The 13,124-nt window shown below is 39.8% G+C and overlaps 1 protein-coding gene across 3 annotated transcripts in view; it reads left to right on the forward strand.

The window, feature by feature from the left end:
- Positions 1-13,124, forward strand: part of SCNN1A (sodium channel epithelial 1 subunit alpha) — an 84,429-nt gene that overhangs the window by 59,090 nt on the left and 12,215 nt on the right. For all 3 annotated transcript variants that reach the window (XM_069243125.1, XM_069243126.1, XM_069243127.1), the window contains exons 7-8: positions 10,975-11,073; positions 12,776-12,893. In XM_069243125.1, coding sequence (XP_069099226.1) covers positions 10,975-11,073; positions 12,776-12,893 — 217 coding nt within the window. The remainder of the gene's footprint in view (positions 1-10,974; positions 11,074-12,775; positions 12,894-13,124) is intronic.

Below are 13,124 nucleotides of genomic sequence, written 5' to 3' on the forward strand. Positions count from 1 at the left end.
CTCCACACTTTGACAACAACTGGTATTGCAACCGCATCCCATTGAAAAAATGGAGTTTGGTATTTAAAATAATACCCTATAGGAAATAATGTTGAATGACATTAAATTATTTAAATTAGTTAAAATATAAATCACTATATTATAACGTTAAAAATCATTTATAAAATAGTAGAGTTTAAAAAGAATTTTAAAACGTAAAATTTTTGCATTTACGAACTATTCTGACAAGACATTTTTAAACTTTAATTCAAATACATCTATTTTTTAATCTAAACTGCTGAAAAATAATTTAAAAGTAATTTATTATATTTACATCGTTGAAATAGCTAATTTAGCATTAATGTAATAGTGCTGTTGCATTATTTTTTTATTTAGTATTATTTTTATATATTTATAAATATAAATTCAATTTGCATGAATATTTTTCATAAACATATTTTAATATATATTTTTTAGAGTAATATACAATTGTATTTTTGCCTATACTTTACTGTGGGGAAACTCCAACAAAATGCTATAGCACTAATACGTTAATTTTGAATTAAATATTTAAATAGTTTAAATGTGATACGTCAAATGTAAATTGTTTTTCCGAATTTCACATTATAAAATAAATTCCCACCTAAAGTAAAACAAGCAATGGCAAAGTCAATAGGTTTTGCCTATGGAAGTGCTTATGGCTTTATCAATGTGTTTTTTCGATGTTGTACACCACCGTGACTCCTGCTCAGCATGGCTACAAGTTAGTGGCATTGAGGAGGGCGGCGCAGAGTGTCGTAGAGTGGAATGGCATAGATTGGAGTAGAGTTGTAGGGTGGGGTGGCAGAGAGTGTAGTGCACTGGAATGTTATAGAGTGGAGTCGCGTCGAGTGGCATGCAGTGGAGTGGCATAGAGTAGAGTGGACTGGTGTAGAGTGCATTGCTGTAAAGTGTGGCAGAAAATAGCACCTTGGAGAGCAGTTGTGTAGAATGGAGCAGCATAGAATTCAGCAGCATTGATTGCAGCGTCAAAGAATGCAGTGGCGTAGATTACACTGTTGCATATAGAGTGCAGGGGTGCAAAGTAGAGTAGAGTGGCACAAAGTGCAGTGGCATAGAATGATGCAGAGTACATCATAGTGCTGTAGAGTGCAGTGGCCTAGAGTGGAGCACTGTGGAGTACAGTGTCGTAAACAAGAGTGATGCAGAGTAGGGTGGCATAGAGTGCATTTGCACAGGATGTAGTAGTGCAGAGGACCGAGGCCTTGAGTTCTGTGGCATAGATGCCGTGATGCAGAGTATAGGGTTGTAGAGTGCAGTGGTATAGAGTGTACTGGCATAAAGTGCAATGGTGTTGAGTACAGTGGCATAGTGTGATGCTAAGTAGAGTGGCATAGAGTGAGGTGGAATAGAGTATGGTGGTGCAGAGTAGAGTGCAGTGGCATACAGTGCAGTGGCGTAGAGTGCAGTGGCGTGGAGTAGCGTAGAGTGAAGAAAACTGTGATAGAGTGCATTGGTGTAGAGTGTTGCAGAATATAGTGATGATGAGTGCAGTGGTGAAGCAGCAGCATAGAATTCAGCATTGTAGAAGGCAGTGGCATAGATTAGAGTGGTGCATAGTAGAGTGGAGTGGTGACGAGCGAAGTGGTGCTGATTGGAGTGGCAGAGGTGTTGCTCTACTTTGAACTAAGAGGATACATTGTCAAAGAATGCAGCACTCTTAGTAATGAGTTTATTAAGACACTTCCCAGATATCAAATAAAAGTACATGGAAATATGAACGTTAGCATTTACTTGAATGCAGTAAAACATGTAGATGCCAAAATACAGCAGTTAAACAATGACCAACAGAAAAAGTGCAATACATCAACAATGAATATATGCATTGAATATATATATATATAAACTTTGTTTTTATATATATATATATACATATATACATATAAACAAAGTTTTTCCTCTTCATACAAGGAAGGCCAGGACGCGGACACGGAAGGCCGGGACATGGAGTAGGTATACAAAATGCTTCTTGTTATTTAGAGAAGCATTTTGTAAACCTACTCCATCTGTTACCAAGGCTACGGCCGAAACGTGTTTGAGGGGAGACTTATTTCTTCCAAATAAACCTTTTTTGTATTTAGAACACCTTAGAGGTGTCCTGATCTTCCTTGTATGAAGAGGAAAAACTTTGTTTATATATGGGAATTCCGGAACTCGGCCAGGACCGCTAAATCCCGGAATAACGAGGCTCGCCGTGTGGCGGTCCAACCATGGAACCGGGAGATCCATAAAACATATATCAAACGTTTCCTAGCCCAATGAAAGGAAAACAGTCAGGACACTTTCGACAAGTTGCAAATATATTTGCTGTCACCAGGTTTTTCCTCCCAACGCGTTTCAGCCGTAGCCTTGTTCACGGATGGGGGAGTCAAAGCATACACACACACACACACATATATATATATATATATATATATATATATATACACACACACACATAGCCAAGCTAGATAATTAACAATTAAAATGCATCACAATGGGGGTTGAATTCTTCATCCTTGCCAGTATCAAGCCGAGGAGCCCTGGACGACTGAGGCAGGAGGTCTTTCCGACATGGGACTCTGAACCGTGCATTCATATTCAGGCGAGCTCCTTCTACCTCAGTGACAAGTTTCCCCACCTTATATACCTTAAACAAACTCAAGAGGAAGATTCCAGCAATCTCTCCCTCCCTTCGGTTATGAAATTCAAGCTCTGGCAGAAAACACGCAGTGTAACAGGCCTTGCCCCAACGCGCATTCCAGAGGCAGAGGAGATTTACTTTTCCTTGATGAAAACATTCCCAGGCTGAGACTCTCTTATCACGTCTACTTTGATCATTCCCCATGTTATGTTCCTGCACAGTGTGACTGTGCTGGTGAGAAAAGCGCAAACAGGTTCTATGTAGAACACAAGCTTGGTGTGGAAGCTAAGCACAAAATGAAGTCAGTGGTCAAAATGGAGTTGTTGGTCAAATACTGATAGCATTACAGAATAGAGTGTAGTGGCATAGAGTACAGTGGTGCAGAATACAGATGTGTAGAGTAAAGTGGCGTAGGGTGGCAGAGAGTGTAGTGGCATAGAGTTTTTCAGAGTGGAGTGGTGTAGAGTGGAGTAATGCAGACTGCAGTGGTGTAAAGTGCAGTGATGCAGAGGAGAGTGGCACAGAGTGCACTGGCGTAGAGTGCCATGGCTTAGAGTGGCTTTGGGTAGAGTGCAGTGATATAGAGTAGATTGTTTCAGAATAGAGTGAAGTGGCACAGAGTGGAGTGGTGCAGGGTAGGCTGCAGTGGCATAGAGTGGAGAACGGTGCAGAGTGAAGTGGCAATGAATGCAGTGACTTAAAATGGAGTGGTGCAGATTGAAGTAGACTGCAGTAGAGCTGAGCACAGTGACATGGAGTGGTGTGTGGTGGAGTGGGGCAGAGTAGAGCGCAGTGTTGTGGAGTGGTATAGAGTGGATTGTGCATGGTATGGTAGCACGCTGCCATTACAGACAACACATCTTCAACGGAAATGACCATTACATTTAAACAAACATACAGTTTTACTAATAAAACTATACAGCACACACACGATAATGCGTGGAAATGCATCACTTAGTGTAATTATTTGTTTTAATCTTATTAAAGTATTTGCTTCCAACACACTTCAGAATTAACAAAAAAATAGCTTCATTTGTGTTCCTAATTCTGATATATTCTGAAGTGCTTGCACAGTTCATTTAAATGTTATTGTGTGCTATGACATAAACTCTGCCCTACCCTCAGTGCCAAGCAAGCTTGTCATATACATCCTCTCACTTTGAAGTCAGAGAAAGTAAAGTGAACACCAAGCTCCCTCAGAAGACAGATCCTGACATTTGACTATGCTCTTTGAACGTACAGCAAATGTGACAAGATAAGAACAAGATTTACAGGCCTGCTTACTGAAAGGAGCACTCGCAGAAGAATACAAGGGGAGTTGGTGTGAAAAGGCTTTGCTCCTTATGAGGGACAAACTCACCCTGGAAAGTCTAAAATAAATAAAGCCAGCAACTAGAAATGTAGAAAATGTGAGTTACAAGCCACACAGTCAATGGTAATCAACGGGGGAATGCATTTCCAGGGAAGCTTTCTGAATGTCCCCAAGATGTTTTAGCAAACCAGATGGCTACGCTTTCTGGTAGGCTTTGACCTAAAAAATGCAATAATAATTATTAAGTGATGTATAGAATTTATTAAAAGTAATTTAATTATATTTTTGAAACATTTATTGTTGTGTTACTTTTTAAATGCAAAAATGTATATTAAAATAATTTAGAATTACATTAGAATATGCACTATTTGTAAAACATACTTTAATATTAACTTATATTGATTTATATTTTTAACTATTTTAAATAATTTATTTTAGCATTATTCTCTGTATGATTTGATTTTAAGGTCCTACCTTCATCATTTGCTATTGGTGGGTTATACACTATGAAGAGGTATCCATGGGTGGTGCTAGAATTACTACAGTTTTTTTTAGTAGTAATGTATATTTGTAAGTTAGGCTTCATCCACTTTTTTAGGGAGTGGAGACATTTAAGTTACACTTGTTGAGTAACTTTGCACTCAGATTGTGTGAACAGTCCAAAGTAATAACGTCAGTAAGATTAAATTACATGTGTAAATGTACTCAGAGCTGTCAGTTACCTTTATGAATAGCTGTGTTGATGTTTTTTCCTTTGGGATTGTAGAGTATTACACGTGGAAAAGTCACATTGAGGCTCTAATGTACTATATTACCTACTGCTATTCATATTTGCATGCTGAACCCGTAAGTAAAATTGCAGTTATAGGAGTTTTTTTGATCTTATACATTCAAGGTCTGGCTCTTATCTTTAATAATATTACAATACAAACTGTGTCGGGCATATGCATTTCTCATTACAAACCTCAAGAATCATGTCTTGCACTTTTTACTTTCCTGTTTCCTCACTGACCATTATAACATGCACCATTCTCCTAAAATTCAATCTCAATATAAAATTAATCATGAGAAATGCTGCTTGATAAGCCAATCCCAACAGTCACCCCCTTATCAAAAATATAGAACTTTAATGTTATTTGCATCCTCAGAATCTAAATGTCACTTTGACAAAGCCTAAGAATTTTTCACTTCCCTACATACACAAATGGTATTCTATCAGCCAATTAGTATTTTTAAATGACTTCAAATCTTTTCAATTAACAACTCTAGCCCCTCAATTGAGTATGGAGACCTTGGCTCTATCAGAACAAGTCTATACATTCAATGGAGCATAAAGACCTTAGTTCTATCATAATGTTTATGTCCAGTCCACTTTCTCTGACTATCTCAAAGGTGTTCTCCTGTTTCCTCTCACATTTAGGGCCATATGTACGAAAGCTTTTTCCCATAGACACAGAATGGGTAAAATCCTTTGGTACATCTGGCCCTTAATGTACTCCCTATACCGTCCTTGATATTAACACTATCTAGTAGGACAATTTCTACAATCTCTTTAAATCATATTTTATATACTTTGGGAAATTGCCCGTTTTTACCCTACCATTAAAATATTTTTGGACATCCCTACAAGATGTCCATGCAGATCTCAGATACAACATACCACTTTCACCTCTATGTCTGCCCCCCCCATCCTCAGTTGCTATATTCTTGTTAAAGGTGTCAGCGTTTGCCATCTGCCTCCTCTGAGTCTTCCTCAGTACATTTCTCATTTTGCAGTATATCCCATTGGGATTACTACGTATATACTTAAACGTTTTTTAGATATTTCTATAAACTTTGAGCTATTACAATGACATGTAAATACGCATGATTTTGCCTGAACTACCGCTCCAACAGCATGCTATGCTACATAAAAACTCTGATGGTCAGATACTCTAATCATAAACTCATGACAACGCCTAAGCCACTCTGCGCTACCAGCATGTTCTGAAACATCTACCTGTTATGTCCCCTTTACTAGAAGTCTATATTGCATGACATTGGTGTCACCTGCTTACTTCAAGAGTTTAAAATCACACAGGACAACCCTGCTGCAACCTGAAACACAAAATGTATAGTGACGCACATGTTGCAAATATATATATATATAATATATATATAGTAGTCCTTCTACTTGCATTTCATAATTCTGTTGCCTTCACCAATCAGATTTATACATTGATGTATCAATCAATGATACAATCTGTTAATGTCAGCAATTATTTAACCAATCCAATTGTCATTTCCTCAATGCCATAATTCATTCTATGAATTTCTTATTGAAAATAATTTGCTGCTTGTAAGTAAACACAACTTTAAAAAAATGTCAGTCACTTTGCTTCCACAGTTGTTCTTGTAGTTTGAACATGGACATCAAAAGATGATCATCTTAAATGGAGTTGAATTGGTGTGTGCAGATTAAGAATCAAAGGAAAGCTACATCAGCAACTTCATGTGCCCTCCCTTACTTGAAAATAATTTTGTATCTTTTTAAAATTTTATCCATTTTATTACCAGAAGAAAAGTCAAGAAGGTGCACTGTGGCTTAGCCTTGCCCCTTCCCTACATAATGTCTCGCCCTTTTCAGTATCTTTATCACTTTGTGCAGTATCTTTTGTCTATTTCAATTGTTTTGGTGCAGGCAGCACCCGTTTTCTTCATTGGTCAGTAGGAGCAACACCACCCTGGATGGGATGCACTCAACACCACCCACCTAACAGACAACTGGCAATGTCCCTTCTCCATCCCAGCCAACATGGTTGTGGTATGCCACAAGCGCACCTGCGTGCCCTTGACGTTTTTTGCTTCTGGCCCAATAACAAAATCCACAATGTAGACTGGCAGGGTGCCCACCCTGGGTCATGGCGATGAGTACTCAGGACTGGTTGATATCTTATTCTTCAGTCTCGTACCTCAGCTCTTCAGGTAAACTGCAGGGTGCGGTCAGCATTTCCACTCGCCCAGCAGATCTCATGCAGTACTGATTTCCACAGCACCCTTTGATTCTGGATGCATAGCTCTGTGCATACTTCAGGGGCTCTTCAGGACTCCCACACGAACCCTCGGCAGAATGGTGCAAGCCCTTCTCCATGTTGCTGCATACTGCTTCGGTTGGTCCCACCTTAACTCATTTATCTGCCCCTCACCTTCTAGGCAGTTCCTCGTGCAAAGACATTTCCAATTTCCCTGCTGAGCAATTGGTCAGCTATCCCCTTAGAATCAGGTTCAAGGAAGCCTATACTGCCAGACTGGTATAACTTCCTGGGTTTCTGGTCCCAAGTCTGGAAAGAGGAGCTGTCAGTATTACTCCAACTCTGGAGCAGAGGGATGTTTCTCAGACGCCACTGACGTGGATGCACTGGATTCCGCTAGACAAATCTTGGCACTGTAGCTGGAAGTCGCAGTCTCACCTACATACCAAAGTTGCAGACAGTATTTGTGTATTCCCACAGTCAGCTATAAAAACAAAACTAGACAGTTCTTGCTTTTTGCCTATTTCACTCCGATTGTTCCAGCCATACTTTCTGTTGTTTGGTACTAGCAGGAAGATGGGGTGGAGTTGGGTGTCTCCTGCGAGGGATGACCCAAAGTAAGGTACAAACCAAAGGATGGTAATCCCACTTGACTACCTGATAACTTTCATGGATAGCCTGAATGAACAACGGGGCAGGAAAGGGCAGGTGAAACTACCTAGGCTTCAAAGGAACCCTCGCCCTCCATACCCAAATGTCTGACCCAGTACAAAGGAAATCAGGAATGTATTGAGCAGGTATGCATTTGACATTGCTGTCTGGGGCTCTCACCACCGTACACCTTAGGTACCAATTTGTAAGTACACATGGATTCCAGAGTAGCTACTGCTAGTTGTGTCACAGCCCCTGTCACTGGTCAACGGTGAGCTACCAGCAGTGCTTAAGGGCTTGGTCTTTACGTCCCCTTATCTAATCCATATACTAGCCATTAGGTTAAGATAGTATTCACTGATCAGAAGTAGCTCTCACTGTTTAAAACGTTGGAGACCCCTGCTACACATACATCCCCTAAACACGGAAGTGATGTGTACAAATGCATCATCTATTTCTCAAATGGAAGGGCAACAAAACCCAGCTAGTGTGAGAGAACTGGCAGACCAATTTAAAAAATGCAAGACAGGTCAGTACATGACTTTCCCTCAGAGACTGGAAAGAAGGTTTTGTCACTACAAGCGCATTGCTGCCACCATAGCATGAAGAGCTGTTGGTAGCCACACTCTATAAGGAGGGTAAACATGGTGTGTTTCTCCAGACCATGGATCCCCACTCTGGGTCACAATCCATTTTCAAACTTAAAGCCGCCTGTGAGGACATATGCCATGAGTGCTTAAGTGGGGGTAAAAATATCTACAGGGCTTGCTTTGTTTAATGTCAGGCAGGAGCACTCGCTTCACAGAGCCATGCTTGAGACTTTCCTCGGCCAAACAGTGCCTTTCTTCTGATCCCTTGGAATCACCGGGAACTGGACAAAAATGTTAGCCAGTTGAGCAACCAACACAGAGGTAACACTTTACAGAAATCTTGTCCACAATTGTTTTCAACCAGATGCCTGTTACCATCTAGATCTTTCAATATTTGTTACATGAACCTATTCTAAGTTAAAATGCTATGCATTATTATGTCATCTTGTGATACGGTCTAGGAATAAACCTTTAAGTAAATAAGATGTTGATCTGGACATCAACAATAGGAGAAAGAAGTATGACTCACTATGATCTTCATCAGTCCACAATGACCCATTTTTTAGTGGCCATCTTCAGATTCTCATTTTTGGTATGGTGTCTGAAGGGAGAAGAACAGATTTGTGTTGACGCTCAGAATTGTGTACATCACCAACAATGACTGTATTGATTAATATAAAAAGCAGATGAGAAGAAATTGAAGAATATGGGAATTGAGAAACAGGTTTTGAGTAGTCTTCAGCCAAAGAAGGTCCAAGTCAGAGAACGCATGTTGTTTTTATGAGCTATTCTTTTACCTGCATCCTTTCAATTCTATTGTGGGTTAATACACTACGAGGAATACTCCACTTTAATTTTGTTCAAATAGTTTTAGAAAAATTGCAGTTTATGATAAGAAGGTTATTTGTAAATTGTGCCTACCTTACAATAAGCCTTAGGCTGTGCTCCAAAATCTTTACTTAAACAAAAAATGAAAAGGAGAAAAATATAATTGGGCTCACCATGCCACATTTCAAAAGTCCTCTTGAGGGATAGCACAAGTTAAGTTACTCTCTATGATAGTCTTTGATTTCTGTGAGGAGGAGGTTTTTACTGACCTAGACGTCACCACAGAGCCTAAGGGAGAGTAATTCCAGACCTCTGGCATAGAAGACGAGACATTATATTAGCTGGAGGTACTTGAAATAGTCCCAAAATATATATCTTTGATGTCTACAAAATAAAAGAAGGCAATGCATCAAGACAGAACACCACTGGAGACAAAATACTCAGATTCTATAAGTAAACAAGGAACTTTCATGTCAAAATTCTGGACAGACAAGAGAGGTATCAGGAAGAAAATGACTTCTGTGCCAAATCAAAAATATGTGAATAAGGACAAGCATGGGCAAATGGAACTGACTCTTGAAGATGATTGAGATGACAAGGAGAAGGGTGCATCTGCATCACTAAGAAAAAACATTAGAATTGATGGGAGTTGACAGCGGCTTCAAGAGATTCGATGTTGACAGAAAAGCTACACTGTTTTCGATTCCAAAATGCCTGCAGTCTGGCAAAAGAAGAGATTTAATACAACATTAAGTAAAATACCCTAAAACAAGTAATAAGAAATGTAGAGAAGACACCTATCAAGATGTGGGTGGAAATATAAAGCCAGATAAAATACGCCCACACTGGACTGGACAGTGATGAAGCTACAGACAGATTTGCCACTACTTATCCACAGGTGTATGAAGAAGCTATACATTGTGAAAGGATGTGGAAATTACCTGTCTAAATAATGAAACTGGTTGTCCCAAAGGATGGATAAAATCAGAGTCACCACCACCATCAGATGATTTGACACTGTTTTGGGTTCTGGCTGCAGCTAGGAAAAGATCTAAGAATTCCACATTTACACGTCTACGTTAAGTGTGGCCCGTGAGCTGCACCACGTGAATACACATGTATCTTCATCCCTCAATAGAATAATGTTCCTATGTGTGTTCACAGGCAAGCCTCAACCTCCTCCAAATTTAAAATATTGTTTCAGTAGAAATTTTACATGTTCAAGGTTAAATCTTGCTGTCTTAGCAGAGCCACACATGAATGAAACAATATTTCTTCTAGTGCAGGAGGCTTCATGTTGTAGAATTATGAGAAGTTTTCAAACTGTATTTACTTGAAACTGTTTCACACTGTTTACCACCGCTTGGTCTATTTTGTGGGAATTGTGTACAACTGTATTAAGTGTTTGAAGTTCATTGTTTCAGGTCCCAATATAAGAGTGCATCCCTTTCCTATTGACCTTAGGAGGCGACTCCATGTCAGATAGCTCCCCCATTTTATACTTTGTATTTTGCTGACTTGAACTTTACTAAGTTCTTCTGATTGATTCTGTATCTTATCCAAACTTTGCACTCTGATTAAGGTTTAATAGATTCTGATATTATTTGATTTCTGTACACCTTATAATGTGGAAATAAACCTTTAAGTTTAAGTATCTGTTGTTGTGTAGGACAAAATGGTTAGTGCGTGTCCATATTGAGATTGTCCTTTAGTGTGCTAATAATGAAGCACAGGTTGGTAAGGAGTGCCAAAATGTATTAAGGTATTAACAGCACTCCCGGCCCATCAGTCACGCAGAGAACGTGGTTTAGGGCAACGTAATCATCATGTATTACTGAGAAAGAATTTGCATAACTGGTCTGTTACTAATACTGTATGAGAGATCTACAGTGACTGACTGAATGTTTATTTACTACACAGGAGATTGTGGATCGCCTTGGAGGCGAATACAGTGACTGCACAGAGGATGGCAGTGACATTGATGTGTCAAACCTTTTCAACTCCAAATATACCCAGCAGGTAAAGTAGATTGGTATTGGCTTTTGCAGGGCAAGTCTGATCTGAAGAGGTCTGGTCAGGCTGTAGTTACGAAACAGTAGAAAGGATTGGATTATTTGAAAGTCAATCCATCCAGTCACATTATCTTCAACCTCTAACGGCAGACCCTCCGAATGATATTCACTGAGAGCAGCACCGAGAGTCACCATGATGCATGTGATACTCAATTTTGTAGAAACTTTCATGGCTCTTAACATTCAACGTTTCAAGCACTGGCTTCACCTCAGCCTGGACAGGATGTTTAGCCCCATTAAGGCCAAATCCTTCACCAGCAAAGAAAGGCCCAAGGCAGGTTCAATAACATAGGAGGCTTCCACCAATGCCAGCTCACTAGAATTCACCCTCAACTTTTAACTTAAGGATTTTATTCCTATGAATAAATTATATGCTTAGAACTACAATTCTTATGTCAGAAATCATCTTCCACGAAGAACTAGGCAGAGAATATTACCAGTCCTCTCTCTTGAAAAAAGTGAAACCCTTCATCCCAATTCGCAATTTCATCACTGTAGCCCAAGCCCTAGCACTCTTAAACTAGGATAGAGGAAATAACCCCACCAAGGGCCTGAAAACATTTGACCATATCTCCTCTACCCTGATGGAAGTCCAGTGGCTCGAATCGCTTACCTACATAATTTCATTAACCAGGGGCATCATTACAACACCATCATGAATCACAAGCATATATATCTTGATCTGTAAATGATCTTGGAGCATACTATCGGCTATAGACCTGGAAAGCTCTCTGCAACTCCTGTTTATCGTCAGACTATGTAAATACACATACCTATACATACATAAGTACTCCAAAGTTAAGCTACACAGTATGGTCATTTGTGTTTACAGGTGTGTTCTAGGACGGTCTCTCTGAGCATTTGTTACCCTTAATGCAACACATACCTAAAACCCATCTATAAACACAACACAACCTTTGACAATCATTAACAATCTGAGGGATGTAGAGGTATTTACAGACTAAAGTTATGCCACGAGCATTTGAAAAATATATATGAGAAATGTTTATACCTGACAACACACGTTTGGGAAGTGGGAAATGTACAGAATTAGAACCTTTGGTAGAGACAAACTTAGTTTTGGAAGAACCCAGCACATGGACAGCTGTGCCTGCTTCCTTCTGGAGTCAAGAGTCTATAGCAGGAGGTGGAGCTCCAGGAGCCTGCTCCTTCTTCACTTTGGAATAGATGTGCATTGCATGTCCAGGGTGAATGTGTGCTGTATAGCACACTCATAAGCTTCTTCGTCAAGCGGTGGGCCCTGCCACAGGAAGTCTCTTAGAGTATAGGGATGCTCCCTACCCAAAAGGAGTAACGAGTAAAAACAACAAGTGGCTCATGTTTACAAAAAGGAGAGTGAAGTCTACCAAAGGACAACAGCAAAGGGTAATGGGGTAAAATAGCACAAGGTGGACAAGGGCTTAAAATAAAAAAGGACGGGAGCACAAAATAATTGGACCAAATCCGAAAACACTAAAACAAAGAGAAAGCATGTGTGGGTATCGCCATCATTACAATGGGAAGTGAGAGATGGGAGTAAATTACACACATGCAGAAATTGAGACTAAAACAAGGTCTGTATTATGTACAGTATTTTAATTATCAAAGTTATGACCAATACTGACATGCAGTTTCTTTTTACCTCCCAGGTTTGTGTCCGTTCCTGCTTCCAGACGGCCATGGTCAAGCGCTGTGGCTGTGCCTATTATTTTGATCCCTTGCCCCCTGGACAAGAGTACTGTGACTACCATAAGCAGCCCAACTGGGGTGAGTACCGGCTGCAGTGCTTAATATGTCAAAATAAAAATGCCACGGCCAAAATGTATTTCTCCTGATTCTATTACAGCTGCCACACCCACAGCTCCAGTCAGTGCCAACATTGCCTTTCCAGATATTTTCTGACCATCACAGTCTTACAAGTGAGATGTTTTGGACTATTCCAGGTCATCTCAAAATGTATGGATGTCCTGGAAGTCCTACATACTTTTAAAGCCCATT

The sequence above is a fragment of the Pleurodeles waltl genome, chromosome 7, assembly GCF_031143425.1.
Source record: "Pleurodeles waltl isolate 20211129_DDA chromosome 7, aPleWal1.hap1.20221129, whole genome shotgun sequence".
In the NCBI taxonomy this organism is placed as follows: Eukaryota; Metazoa; Chordata; class Amphibia; order Caudata; family Salamandridae; genus Pleurodeles; species Pleurodeles waltl.